Genomic DNA, 14,826 nt, shown 5'->3' with positions numbered 1-14,826 from the left:
AAATAGTGGATACAGAGGAACCACATATACGAAGGGCTGATAAATTATAAGCACCTCTGACACCTGCATTGTTCAAGGGTCAGTTGTACACACATATTTTAATTACTAGGGATCACAGTGAACATATGAAGATGGCTTATGAAGGTATGTCATAAATATTAAGATTAGAATTACTTTTGTTAAAAACAAAACAAAACAAAACCAACAACCTCCCCTCCCCCCAGCCCCAAGAATTAGTACAGTAAAATCAGGTTCTCAATGTAGGATTCAGCTAGATAATCACAGAGGCTGGCATTTTCTCCTTAATCCTTTCTAAAAGGGACTTGACATATTTTCAGAATCTGTTCTAGAGCACCCTCTGCTGGAAAAAGTACCCCAAAATGCTTGATTTCTTTGGGTTTTTGTTTTTCGGGTTTTTGTTTTTTTTTTTCAAATGCTCACTTTACAATAGACTTTTTCTTCTTTGGTCCAAAAGAAACTTTTAAAACATGGTGATTTCTATCCTCCCACAATCCTGCCCTCTAACTGAAACCTCACCGTCTATCTTACATAAAGCTGACATCACTGTCCCTCCAAGCCAAATGCCAGCAATGTGCTTCATGTTACCTCCCCAGGGCACGAGGCAGCTGCCGGTCCAGTGATCCCAGCAGCTGGGAGGTGCTGAGCAGACAGAGGGTGAAGGCAGAAGGCCCCTGGCTGGCAGGTGAGGAGGGCAGTGTTGCACTCTGCCTGCACTTCCAGGACAGAGCCTCCCGTGGATGTGGCTCCCCTGGCACAAGAGGCACCGGGAAGGCAGCTGGCCTCCAGTAACCCTGAAAGGTCCCTGCTGAGAAAGGACAGAAAAGGCAGGCAGCAGAGAGGAACGAATCTCAAGGGAATCCTGCTGGGAGCAGAAGCTTTGGGAGGAAAGGGAGACGATGCAAAAAATCAGCCAGAGGGTTTACTGTCCACATGAGGGAACGACAAAGTACAGAGGTTCTCAGTCGAGGGGATCTCACTACAAAGGATGCCACAAAGAGCTGGTGCCTCGAGGGGAGGGTATAACTCAGTGGTAGAGCACATACCTAGCATGCACGAGGTCCTGGGTTTGATCCCCAGTACCTCCATTAAAAATAAATAAATAAATAAACTTAATTTTCTCCCCCCTAAAAAAAAAAGAGCCAATGCCTAGACACACATCACAACTGTAAGCTGCCAGGAGACAGAGACAAACAGCTCTTTATGAGCAAAAATCCTATTCTCCTTCTCCAACTCCTCCTCCCTGCATGGGTGCGGGAGAAACTAAGGCACAATGAATAATCAGGGGGAGGAAACAGGCGATCTTGTCATTGCTCAGAATGAGCTCCCTCGTCCAATGTTCCAGTCTGATCATCCCCCAGCTTCCTCCTGCCCTTCACATTCCCTCCTTCCTGCTCCCCGTCTCCCAAACCCCAAGCAAACACTGATCTGCTCTATGCCATGACAGACTTGCTCACATTTTCTAAGAAGTGTTTTATGTAAGTGGAATCCAATGTTGCATGCTCTTTCTTTTCTAGTTTCTTTCATGGGACATAATTATTCTGAGACTCATCCCTGTTGTTGGGTGTATCAGTGGTTCATTTCTTTTTCATTGCCGAGTAGTATTTCATCATAGGGATGTACCACAATTTGTTCATTCATGCACTTGCTAATGGATACTTGAGTTGTGTCCAGTTTTGGGCTATCATGAGCAAAGCCACTATGACTACTCATGTCCAAGTCTTATGGGGAAAAAAAAAATAACTAAGAGGAGGGAACAAACAGCCCCCCAAGTGCTCACCAAACTTGAGCTGTGGAGAGGGAAGAAGCACATACATGGGAACTCTGATATTCTGTTTTGGGGCTACAACGGACCTTCAGTAATGGTTCTAATACCCCAAAGTGTCCAGAAAGCCCTGGGTTCTGCTGGGTGGAAGATCTGTCCTGGGGAGAGGTGCTGTCCTGGGCAACAGTGGGAAAACTAAAGCTGCTGCTTGACAGTGACTTAACGGCAGGTCAAAGCCAGCAGGACCTGGCCATGCAGGAAGGCAGAGGAGGTATCTGCGAAGGAGGAGATGAGTGATGGGCATCTAGAGTATAAAGGGAAGTCATCAGTGGGCCTGGACTGCAGCAGCCAGAGGGGAGGAGGATGGCGGGGAGAAGCTCACACAGGTCCACGCACTCAGCCAGACACCTGCCCACGTGCACCTCCAACCAGACCCACAAGGCCCAACACTCCCCGTCCCACGGCTCTCACATCCAGCAGCTGTGTTCTCTCCCAGGAAGCCTGCTTCAGGGTCTTTGAGATGCCGTGATAAATCCTCCAACCAGACTGAAAAGGCCCTGGAGGAAACTTAGGAAACAGACTTGGGGAGAAGAACTGACTTGCCCAAGGCCACACAGAGAGGACTAGAATAAAGATCTCCCACAGAGGTGCCAAGATGGCAGAGTAGAAAGACTCACAGCTTGCCTTCTCCCACAAATACACCCACTGAATTGCACAGAACACCTACTGAACTCTGGCAGAGTGTCCCTCACTTCAAAATACAGGAGGATTCTCACAAAATCCAATAAACAACAAGGTGATACTGTACAGAACAGGGAACTATATTCAGTATCTTTTAGTAACTTACGGTGAATAGAATAAAGATCTCCCAATTTCTGCCCAGTACACCCATCACTACAGTGCTGCAACCCACCCCTTTCAGAGAAACTGTTAAGTGTATTCAAGAAATACTGAGTTCAAAACGATGCTCCTAAAAGGAACGACTTGAAAAACGAAAGCAAGGACTGCAGCACGTGCATTTGGTGGGTGGTGTTGACGGGAGCTGCTGCTTTTCTCTAAGGTCACTAAGTAAAGGTTGTGAGGCACTGTCTGCTTCCCTCCCAGCAAATGCCCTGAGCGCTGCGCTGTGCGCCAGTCCTGGGTGCTCTGGCCTAGCCAGCAGACAGTGCCTCAGCTTCTTGGACTCCCCTAGGCTTTGTCATGCTTCTTTGACAGGTATGAGAAACTCCCACATCCAGACTTTTTGCATGAACTAGATTTTAGCGACCTAGAACTGAATCATCAATTCAGGGCGGGTCTGAGGCTTCTAAAAGCTTCACACCTGCAGAACTCTAGCACTTGTGTTTAGGTGACCAAGAATGCTCTTCGAATTAGCAAAAGGCCCTCTCAGTCCAGGAGGGTCACACTTACAGGGGTAAGGAAGGAAGGAAAGGGACACTCAGATAGTCAGCAGGACATGCCCAACTAATCCTGGTAACTGGAGGGTGACATCTCTCCAACAAGAACCCCACCCCCACCCCCAGCAAGCAGCCGGAATACAGCTTGGTGAAATCTACACCCAGTGTGTGTTTGCTAAGCCCCCTGTTGTTCTTAGACTTCCTCTGCATAGTCTGCTCACTAGGGCCCTGATCCAGTATTAAGTTCTTTAGGACTCACTGTACATGTCCCTTTAGTTGTTTTTTCCCCCTCAACAACTTCAGTCATTGCTTCTGTGCAGTACAGACATATCTTTTCTTTTACTGTCATTCTTTAAGTGCTCATTTCTTCTGTTTCCATGTGACCTCTCACCTTCTGACCTCTTAAGAAGATGCAGGCTGTGTGGTCTAATGAACCCCGCAGGTAGTTCCAGCCACGGACCTCCAAGTTAGTCGCCTTAGCAGGTGTTTTACTTTGTCCATGCAATGGAATGACTGCCGCCTTCTCAAGGTTATGGTAAAGGTTGTGTCAGTCAAGTTATGCAGAGTGAACATCTACTGAGTGAACGTCTATTGAATGAATGGTAGAAGGATCACCCAAACTATTCAAATCTGCTTTTCTTGTCAGCTGCCGAGCTAGCAGAACTGAATATACATATGCTACATGCACACATGACATGTCTCCATTGTATTTTTAAAAACTGGATGCTAATTGCAGCATTATTCACAATAATGATGTAAAAATACCCAAGTGTCCACTGACGGATGAATGGATAAACAAAATGTGGTGTATGTACACAATGCTATATTATTCTTTTTAAAAGGAAGGACATTCTGACACATGCTGCAACATGGAAAAACCCTGAAGATGTTATGCTAAGTCAAACAGTCACAAAAGGACAAATAATACATACTGACATTTACATGAGGTACTTAGAGCAGTCAAACACAGAGACAAAGTGGAATGATGGTTACCAGGGACTAGGGAGGAGGGCTGGCGAGCGATCGCTTGTCGGGTACAGAGCAACGGTTTCACAAAGTTAAAATAGTTCTAGAGATGGACAGTGGTGATGGTTGCACAATAATGCAAATGAACTTAATGCCACTGAACTCTACACCTAGAATGATTAAAACTGATAAATAAATTTTAGGTTATGTATATCTTACCATTATTTTAAAAAGTAAAGAAAATAAAACTAGCTGCTTCAACCAAATGCTAATAGAGATCTGAGCAACTAGTTGCACGTTATTCCACAGCTAAGCTTCTTTTCTTTTAGATCAATGTGTTAAAAAATATCAATATTCTGGCACTTATTTTCAGTTGTATTTCACTGTATCCACTAAATAATTTTACCTTGACTAAAACAGGTCTGCTGTAATGTTTTCCCCATTAACATCTCTCCCTTCGAAAGGTGAAAAAAAACACATGACCTAACATCACAAATTTTTTTGGTAGCCTATTTACCTCCCTAACTATTTTACTCAGATGGAGGTAAAATTGTGTATTATTTTATAAATAAACACCTATTACCGGGAGAACACAGAAGCCTTATGTGTGAAGAGAAGCTGGACTAAGAACACTTAGTTCTAGAAGCAAACTACAAAAAGAATCAGAAAAGCCATCAAAAACAAATATGTGAGAAAAATAACAACAGTACTTACACAAAAAAAAGCTTGCAGGTTGGGGAGTTAGGTGGGGAAGAAAAAACAAGAAAAAAGGAAACAATTTCAGGTAATAATGTAGAACTCCTGTAAATTCACTTCTAACACACTGCATTAAAGTCTGGCAAACTTTCTACTGAGGGCCAGGAAGTATCTTCAGCTTTCTGAGCCACATGGCCTCCTGTGGCAACTAGTCAATTCTGCTGCTGTAGCTTGGAAGCAGCCACAGACAAGAAGTAAACAAATGGGTGTGGCTGTGTTCCAATAAAACTTTGTTTACAAAAGCTGGCAGCAGGCCAGATTTCGGCTGAGGGCAGTCGTTTCCCAACCATGGTTTTAGGGAAACAAAATTAATAAATGAAAGGACAATTTGGAAGAAGTTATCAACGCACATGGACTAAAATACCACGGATTCCTCTTCTAGTCCCCAGTGAATCAGACCCACGAGCAGAAGTTCAAATCTAAAATGTCACTTTCTACTCCAGTTTGAAAAGACATCTGCACCCCAATGTTCACAGCAGCACTATTTACAATAGCCAGGACACAGAAACAACCTAAACGTCCACTGACAGATGACTGGATAAAGAAGACATGGTATATATGTGTGTCTGTGTATATATATATATACACACACACATACACACACACACAATAGAATATTCTTCAGCCATAGAAAGGAATGAAATAATGCCATTTGCAACAACATGGATGGATCCAGAGATGATCATACTAAGTGAAGCAAGTCAGATAAAGACAAATGTCATATGTCACTTATATGTGGAATCTAAAAAAAATGAACTTATTTACAAAACAGAAACAGACTCAGAGACACAGAAAACAAACTTATACATTACTATACATAAAATAAATAAGGTCCTACTGTATAGCACAGGGAACTATATTCATTTTCTTATAATAACCTATTATGAAAAAGAGTATGTATATGTATGTGACTGAGTCACTATGCTGTACACCAGAAACACAACACTGTAAATCAACCATACTTCAACCTAAAAAAAAGAGCCCTTCCTTACCAAAGTGCTAACTGCCTCCCAGAGAAGAGGTTAAGTGGCTCAATGAGCTAAAAAGTTTCTAGTGGATTCCTCATTTCCACTAAAACTTGGGATGATAGGAAAATATTCAGAATGCTTTTCTTCCTTAAAAAGAAAATACTTCTTAGTACCCAGAAATGAGCTAACAAGAGTCCAATTCTTACTCTAAGCACCTCTAGGTTTTTTCACAGTTAACTCTCAAGATGCAGAATAAGATCTGGGACAGTGATGCATCACTTCAAGGAGGCTGGTTGTTATCAAGACCCCGAAGGAATGTATGAACCACCTACAAAAGGGGAAATGTGTAAAAGATGATGTAAAAACAAGTGAACAGGCATGAAGAGCCCAGGTGACTAAAAGAGAAAACACCGGCTCCCCCACCACATTCTCACTCGTGCACAAGAAAATTTTTGGAAAGAAGCTCTCCTCACCTCTGAGAATTGGGATTCTAAGTTTCAAAATGTTCATATTTTACTTTCTGTTATTTTGTACTTTTACATTTTTTTTTACCATAAGCATGTATTACTTTTCATATCAAGACTCTTATGTTAAGTTGCAGTTAAAGGAATTACCAACTTATTATTAAGAGTATTTGAATATTAACATTTTTAACAAAAGAATATTCACTCAAAGGACTTCTACCATCCATAAAAATCATCATCTAATGAGAATATTGATAAACACAATCCATGAGAGATGGTCTTTGGGGGTAAAATTTGAGGGTGGTACAATACCTCAGCTCCACCCATCCACTTGGGCTCATCAGGAAACTCAGCACACAGAATATCTTCTGACTGATCAGTCCCCAAGACATGGTAGCACAGCTTTTGGTGGAGATTGGTGGATGTCTCTGTGCCTGAAGGAGTTAAAAATGTACACTGAAATGTAGTTGGCAATTTTAAGAAAATCCACTCCTCCCAGACTGTACAATGCTAGAAACTCTACAAAGTTAAGTATCTAGTTGCAGGATGCAAGGTTGATATACAAAAATTGATCATTTTCCTACATAACAGCAACGAACAAGAGGAATCTGAAATTAAAAACACAATGCCATTTACATTAGCAGCCCCCAAAATGGAATATCTAGGTGTAAATCTAATAAAAATACATACAAGATCTACAGGAGGGAAACTACAAAACCGATGAAAGAAATCAAAGAATAAATGGAGAGATGTTCCATGTTCATCGACAGAAATACACAATACTGTTAAGATGTCAGTTCTTCTCAACTTGATCTATAGATTCAATGCAATTCCAATCAAAATTCCAGCAAGTTATTTGTGGATATGAACAAATTTATGCCAAAATTTACATGGAGAGGCAAAAACCCCAGAAGAGCCAACGCAATATTGAACAAAGAGAACAAAGTTGGAGAACTGATACCACCCGATTCCAAAGTTCACTATAAGTAATCAAGACAGTGTGGAACTGGCAAGAATAAACAAATAGATCAAGGGAACAGGGTAAAGGTCCCAGAAACAGACCCATATAAATACAAATCAACTAATTTTTGATAAAGGAACAAAGGTAATAATATGGAGAAAAGATAGTGTGTTCAACAAATGGCACTGGAACAACTGGACATGCAAAAAAAAAAAAAAATGAATCTAGACACAGACCTTATACACATCACAAAAATCAACTCAAAATGGATCTCAGACCTAAAAATGTAAATGCAATTATAAAACTCCTAGAAGATGACACAGGAGAAAATCTAGGTGACTCTGGGTTTGGTGATGACTTTTTAGATACAACATGGAAGGCATGATCCGTGAAAGAAAGAAATGATGAGCAGGACTTCATTAAAATTAAAACCTTCTGTTCCATGAAAGACATTGTCAAGAGAATGAAAAGACAAGGCATAGAATGCAAAAAATATCTGCAAAAGACACATCTGATTAACCACTGTTAATCAAAATATACAAAGAGCTTTTAAAACTCAACAATAAAACAAAGAATCCAATTAAAAAATGGGCCAAAGACCTTAAGAGACACCACCCCAAAGAAGATACAAAGATGGCAAATAAGCACATGAAAAGATGGTCCCCAAAATATACCATCAAGGGAGTGCAAATTAAAACAGTGAGATACCACCACACACCTATGAAACTATGGCTTCTGGCTGATTACGATGTGTCACTGTAGGCTCATCAACTGTCCCCTCTGCTGGGGGTGTTGATAAGGGGGAGGCCATGCGTGTGTGAGAGGCAGAGGGCATACGGAAAATCTCGGCACCTTCTGCTCTGAACCTAAAACTAAAAAATTAAGTCTATTAAGAAAAAGAAAGTTAAGTATCAGCTGGGTATCACCCTGGAAGTAATCATACATACCTGCTGATTTTGGACGCTGTTATGAAAATGTACCAAGCTTTCAGGACAATGAAGGAAAAAAGGAAGGTAATACCGTAACATTAAAAAAAAAAAAAAAAAAAGCATATGGTACTTGGTGATTTTCCATGGGGTTTCCAAGAACTCTGGAAAGATGCACAGGATCAGAACTGCTTAGCCTCACTCCTAAGTCCTCCATCACACACCCTGAGAGGCTGCTGAGGTCTTCTGGACAAGAGGACAGCAAAATGACAGCAGGGAGACGATGGTGGCTTTCTTAAATCAACCACAATCACTAACCATTATTACTTCTGCCAATGAAAGTGAAAGCTAAACAATTTTCATGTTTTCCGCAAGTTTACGAACACTGTTCTCTAACCAAGAGTGGCCAGTTACACACTACTTTGGTGTCCTGGAACTTGGAAACAGCCAACATTGTCTAACTCAGCAGCACTCTTCACACAGGTGCCAATTCAGTGTACAGAGCTCAGAGATCTTTCTTTAACCAATATCCTTGAATAAAAAGCTTACTCTCAGTTCACTGGTGAACCAAGAAAAAGGTATTGCAGTAATCTAATCAAAAGGCAGCAAGAACTAAATGTAGCCAAAATAGATGAAATAGCCTTATTCCATATTCAACTGGGGAGAAACAGAAAACAAAGTGTGTCCAAAGACGATACAGATACAGCAATTCATGACAAGGGGACAGCACGTGCAGGGGACCGCACTGGAGTAGCTGCGCTGCCTACCAGCTCCAGGGCCTGCAACAAGCAGATGAGACCCCTAGCTCCAAATCCCTAGCAAAGGGATGGTAAAACCCACCTGTAAACACCAACCGAGACAACACGAAAATACTGTGTGCCACGTGCAAATGTGGAGGAGCATAAAGAACATGATGTTGACAACTTGTACCAGCAAGGTACGGGCAACAGGGCCCTTCCAGCCCGGGAGGGTGAGAGGCAAAGGGGGCAAGAAAGAGGGGCCACTTAACACAATAGGATCTCTGTGCAACTGAAGAGAATAAAGGCGTGACCTGGAAGTTAACAAGGACAAAAGTGTCAAGATAAATGCGACTAACACATAACCTGTAACTTCTGAGCAGAGGAAGAGATGCAACTACTGCAGTCAGGAAAATTTTATGATGTCATCACTCAACATCATTAAATAAGTTGGTTTTGTTAAAAAAAAAAATCCATCATCTCCATGATCCCCTTGGGAGAGAGAACACACCAGTGAAGGATGGATTGCAGTAATGTTTTCAGTTTTTCAGTTGCCTGTATCTGCCTCCCCACTCACTGAATAGCAGTTGGTCCTATGACTTGCTTTGGCCAAAAGAATGCAGTGAGGTGATGTGCCCACAGCAAGTCTAGGCATCAAAGAGGCTGTGCCTTCAGCTCTCCCATTTGTAATCCTGCTGAGCTGCCGTGTGGACAAGCCCGGGCTGGCCCGCTAGAGGCTGAGAGACCACATGGGAGCAGAACCGAGGTCCCAGACACATGCAAGACTCAAGCCAAGATCAGCCAACTGACCGGCAGCAGACCACAGATACATGACAGAATTCAGCTAAGCCCAGAAGAACTGCCTGACCAACCTGTAGGCTCACAGGCAAAAATAAGCAGCCATTACTCTAAGCCACACAACCGTGCAGCGACCTGCTAACTGATACAATGTGCTCTGAGGAAACATGGTTCTAGCCCAAGCAACCTCTACGTAGGGTTTAGCATCCTTCTTTAAGTCATGTGATGTTACACTTCATTTCATGAAAAAGGTGCTTCATCTGAAGTCTTAACTTACCATCGCTTTTTCCATCCTGTTGTGGGTATGCGTTGTAGAACATTCCCTTCCCGTCATGGGTCCAGGCCATACAGCTGAACTTGACTCTTTCCAGCACATCTGGAAGCTCTTTGGCACCATCGACTTTCATGAACTTGATCGTCACCCAGTCTGAGCCGCTGGCACTGAGACCATAGGCAAAATATTCACCATCTTCACTGAATGCATAGCCTAAGGGACACATGAAAAACTGTCACGTGGGAACAGGGGGACACAATTCCCAGCCTCACGCACTGCCCCCTGTGCCGTCTGACAAAGCTCTCCGTCACACATGGGGGCAGAATGCGGCAACAGGAGGAACAAACACCTGGTAGCGAGCAGCTCTGGGAGCTCACCCAGGTCTCCCAGGAATTCACCCTATGACCTTGGACAGGTTTCCTAATCTCTTCAGGTCTTAGTTTGTTCATCTGTAAAATGAAGTACTGGATTAGATGGCCACTAAGAGGCTTCCATTGTTAAAATTTCTTTAACTCAAAAAGCAGTTCATTTAAAAGCAGAGCTCATCTGGGACTTCCAGCATATTTTATTTATATTCTACAGGGAAGGAGGGGATAAGAGAGTAAGGAAACTGCTTTCACAGTAATGACTGAATGTAACAGAGCTAAACTAAAGCCATTACATAATTTTTAGAACGGATTCCAAACTATGTGAAATTGCTCTTTACAATCTCATTCTCTGAGCACTGCTGGCACTCAAGGACTAACTTCCACACCATCGGACACAAGCCCAGGTAAATGACGCCTGAGGGTCTGCACTGAAGGCTCACACAGTGCATATTCCAAAAGTGACTGTGAGAAAGAAAGAAAAGCAACATCACTGATGGAAAAATTGCACTGATTCTTTGGGGCCATCACAAACAGAATGTTCTACCCACTGTGGAATGTTTCTTGACAAATATTTATGTGTTTATATTGGCTTTTATGATAATAAAGAATGTGTAGTATTTGGTACTAGACACTCACACCAGAGATTTCCTCTTTTGATGTCTGCTAAACTTCAGTGGGGGTCGAAAATTACCCTAAGAAACCCAGCTGTTTTCAGGGGTTGCCTACTATTTTACATGGAATTTGTATGAGTAGAAGTATGTTTAAAATTTCATAAAACCTACTTTTTAATCACTTGTAATTCCTAGAAAGTATCCAGGCTCACACATATATAAATGCAGAAATGAGTCAAGAAAGTAATGAGAAAAAAAAAAGTGATGAGAAAATGTTCACTTTTTAGGGGGAGGGTGTATTGGTAGAGTGCATGCTTAGCATGCACTGGGTCCTGGTTTAATCCCCAGGACCTTCATTAAGAAAAAGTAAATAAATAGAACTAATGATCTCCTCCCTAAAAAAATTTTTTTAAAATGTTCACTTTTTACTCTACATAAACTATATATAATTTTTTAATTAAAAAATTTAAATAAAACATTTTGATTTGAAATATATGTTTAAAAAGTCATACACTATCAAAAGAAATCTGCACGTCTACCTAATACTGTAACTTCCCTTGAATATCATTTACAGAAAACTCAAAGACTGGGACCAAGTCCCATGTCTAATTTACTTTGTCATCCATCAGGGCCTGTACATGACAAGCATTACATAAAAGAGTTATTGGATTGAATTATCAGAGTGAGAGGTGAGACCCTGTGATAATGAAGTCCTCCTGGATGAGTTGCAATGGACTTTGGCTAAAATGAAATGAATTTTCTATACATGGTATATTACTGTACAGAATTAAATTCATTCACAACTGTAAGATCAAATTCTTGGAAGAAAACTCATAAGAAGCCAGCTGGCATCTTATTGCCAATATCTCAATATCAAAGGACTGGATTAAGGATCATCATTTACATACAGTCCACTAGGGGAGAGGAGGAGGGAACCACTAAATGACTGGATGCCTTTATAAAAGGAACTTTGCACAGATCTGTTGGAACACAGCTCTTTAATTCCCACCTAATCATTTATAGGACTTCAGTGTTCCAATTGCTCAATTTTGTAGGGCTGAATCTCCAGAACAAAACAGAAGATGGTACAGAGAAAATGCTGAGCCAACTTCACTAAATATCTAAGATGCTAACCAGAGATGGTTCTCAGAGAGTCTGTAACTATTAAACTATAGAACCAGAGTACAGACAACTTCCCTACCCTAGAAGTAGTGCTGACAGCACCAACCAGGGGTAATCTTTGTAGCCTGTGGAAGAGGTTATCTTGAAAGTAAGTATTTAGGTGACATACGGCAACTGCATACCTACTTTTGCACAGAGCAAAACTTATCTACTTAGTTTTTCTTCAGCTTGCATCCTATGGGGCCAGGGTACCAAGTTGCCTAATTTCTGTAAGACTGTGTTTTATACTTTTAATTCTAATTCTTTTAATACTTTTAATTTAATTCTAATTTTATACTTTTAATTCTAATTCTCATTCTAAAAGTGGTCCCCACCAAGGAAGTACAGATCTCATAAATATTCTTTCCTGCTTCATATTTACACTTAAAACACTCTTTGTACAACTTAAATTTCTTACAGAAGAGGGTCAAGTTTTTCCCAAACACAGGTGGGTCTCAAGGACGCTATGGGAACTGATGATGACGCTTCCAGGTCCCAGGAGCCCTAGAAGCTAGCTGAGGCTCAGGGCGCACTATTCTCAAGCTCTGCTTCAGGCCATCAAAAGAACACGTGACTACTCACGTGCTGGAGATACACTGTGCAGGAGTCAGCTCTCCTGATGCTGCATGTGCATCTGCTCTACAATACGGCCCACGCCGTGCCTCATATTTTAGAGGCAGGGCAACGGGACCACCACCAGAGCTGCACGTGAGACCCCAGGGACCCCGCGGCCCTGCTGTGTAGCCCTCACCTCGGAGCGCCACCGTGCCGTCATCGGAGAGCATGTTGGGGTCGAGGAACACTCTGGCTTCGCCCTCTAAGGAATCCTGTACATATAATACTCGCTGGTTCTGTAAACCTGAATTGTAAAAATAGAAATACCTGGGGGACAGAGATGATCTTTATTTAGCTGTGGAGTTTTCTATTTGTGATGTAAAAACAAGCACACACAAACAAAAAGAAAAAGAAAAACAACACACGAAGGTCCAACTGCAAACAAGCCATGCCAGGGACGGGGGATGAGAGTGGAAGGTCCCACCATCTCCCTGTACCTACAGTTTGTTACCTGAATTGCCTGAAGTGGGTGTTAGGGGGAGAGGGGCCAGAGAGGTGAGCTGCATATAATAAAATCTTTCCAAGCATCATAAGCCAAAGAAAATTAATTTTAGAGGCAAACAAGTCTTCACTACAGTCTACAAATCACACGATCTCATCGATTCCCAGCCATAAGAATGATTTTCCACAATCTAGATTTCATCCTAGGACACATCTCCACTAAATTTCTTAGTCCTTCTCTTAAGAATTTGGACGACAGATAAAAAAATATTATCCTCATAGTCAAGCACAGAAATGAACTGATTTTTATGATGAACTAAGTTTATAAACTGCTAAGTTATTTGGAATTTGTACGGTAAAATTTAAGAAAGTAAGATTAGAAAAGTAAAAGGGAAATGAAGTAAAAGCGACTTCACGTACCTTTTTCCTTTCTTGAAGTGGCAACTGTACTTGGGGTAGTCATACAGTTCAGTCATTCTCTCTTTGTATAAACCCCTGATAGGGCACTGCTCAAGAAATGGCACAGTGATCTTGTTCTGGGCCTCCACAAAAGCCTACAGAGAAAATTTAAAGGAACAAAGCAAGTCAAATATAAATTTTTCCATGTGGAATGTTTTCCATTAACAAGTATCAGCAAGATCCAGCAATTTCAATTCTGGGAATCCAGCCGAAGGAAACAAAAACGCTATGTCAAAGAGGTATCTGCACCCCATGTTCACAGCAGTATTATTTACAATAGTCACAACATGGAAACAACCTAAGTGCCCACTGATGGATAATGGATAAAATGTGGTGAATACACAGACAACTGAGTATTATTCAGCCATAAAAAGTAGGAAATTCTGCCATTTGCAACAACATGGATGGACCTTGAGGGCATTATGCTAAGTGAAACAAGTCAACCAGAGAAAGACAAATACCGTATATCTCACTTTTACGTGGAATCTTAAAACAAAACAAAAACCCCAAGCTCAAAGGAAAACCAGATTTGTGGTTATTAGAGGCAGGGGACGAAAGCAGGCAGAACCGGATGAAAGTGGTCAAAATGCACAAGTGTCCAAAGATAAGTACGTACTAGGGACAAAACGTACAACGAGATGACTACAGTCAGCACTGCTGGACGACATAGATGAAAGCTGCTGAAAGGCGATAAATCCTAACAGTTCTCGTCACAAGGGGAAAAATGTGTTTTCCTTTCTTTTGGTGTCTGTATGAGATGATGGATGTCAACTGGCAATCACTCCATGATACACGGAAGTCAAACAATTACGCTGTACACCTCAAACTTATACAGTGCTGCTGTCAATTTTAACTCAGTAAAAGTGGGAAAAAATATTTTTTAAAATGTGTTAGTGAAAGCATATTTTCCCTCAATAAATAACAACTAATACTTCCATGGCACTAACTATGCACCAGGAGACCGTTAACTGCTTTAGAACTCACAGTCCTACAGAGAAGGTTCTTTCATTAGCCCTCTTGATGGATGAGGAGACTGAGTCTTAGAGTGGTTAAAAAGGCGCCAAACCTTTTCAAGTTTGCAAACTTAAAAATGCAAGTGGCAGAGCTGGCTCTTACCAGCACACTACACTGCTGCCTGGAC

At 41.6% G+C, this 14,826-nt stretch overlaps 1 protein-coding gene across 2 annotated transcripts in view; it reads right to left on the bottom strand.

Moving 5' to 3' along the window:
* Positions 1 to 14,826, bottom strand: part of PREP (prolyl endopeptidase) — a 117,302-nt gene that overhangs the window by 83,564 nt on the left and 18,912 nt on the right. For both annotated transcript variants that reach the window (XM_074368572.1, XM_074368571.1), the window contains exons 3-6: positions 13,647 to 13,780; positions 12,922 to 13,052; positions 10,034 to 10,243; positions 6,647 to 6,768 (exon numbers count right to left, since the gene is read on the bottom strand). In XM_074368572.1, coding sequence (XP_074224673.1) covers positions 6,647 to 6,768; positions 10,034 to 10,243; positions 12,922 to 13,052; positions 13,647 to 13,780 — 597 coding nt within the window. The remainder of the gene's footprint in view (positions 1 to 6,646; positions 6,769 to 10,033; positions 10,244 to 12,921; positions 13,053 to 13,646; positions 13,781 to 14,826) is intronic.

Source organism: Camelus bactrianus, chromosome 8 (assembly GCF_048773025.1).
Source record: "Camelus bactrianus isolate YW-2024 breed Bactrian camel chromosome 8, ASM4877302v1, whole genome shotgun sequence".
In the NCBI taxonomy this organism is placed as follows: Eukaryota; Metazoa; Chordata; class Mammalia; order Artiodactyla; family Camelidae; genus Camelus; species Camelus bactrianus.
The sequence above is the reverse complement of the archived record's forward strand: the minus strand, read 5'-3'. Positions and strand labels throughout refer to the sequence as shown.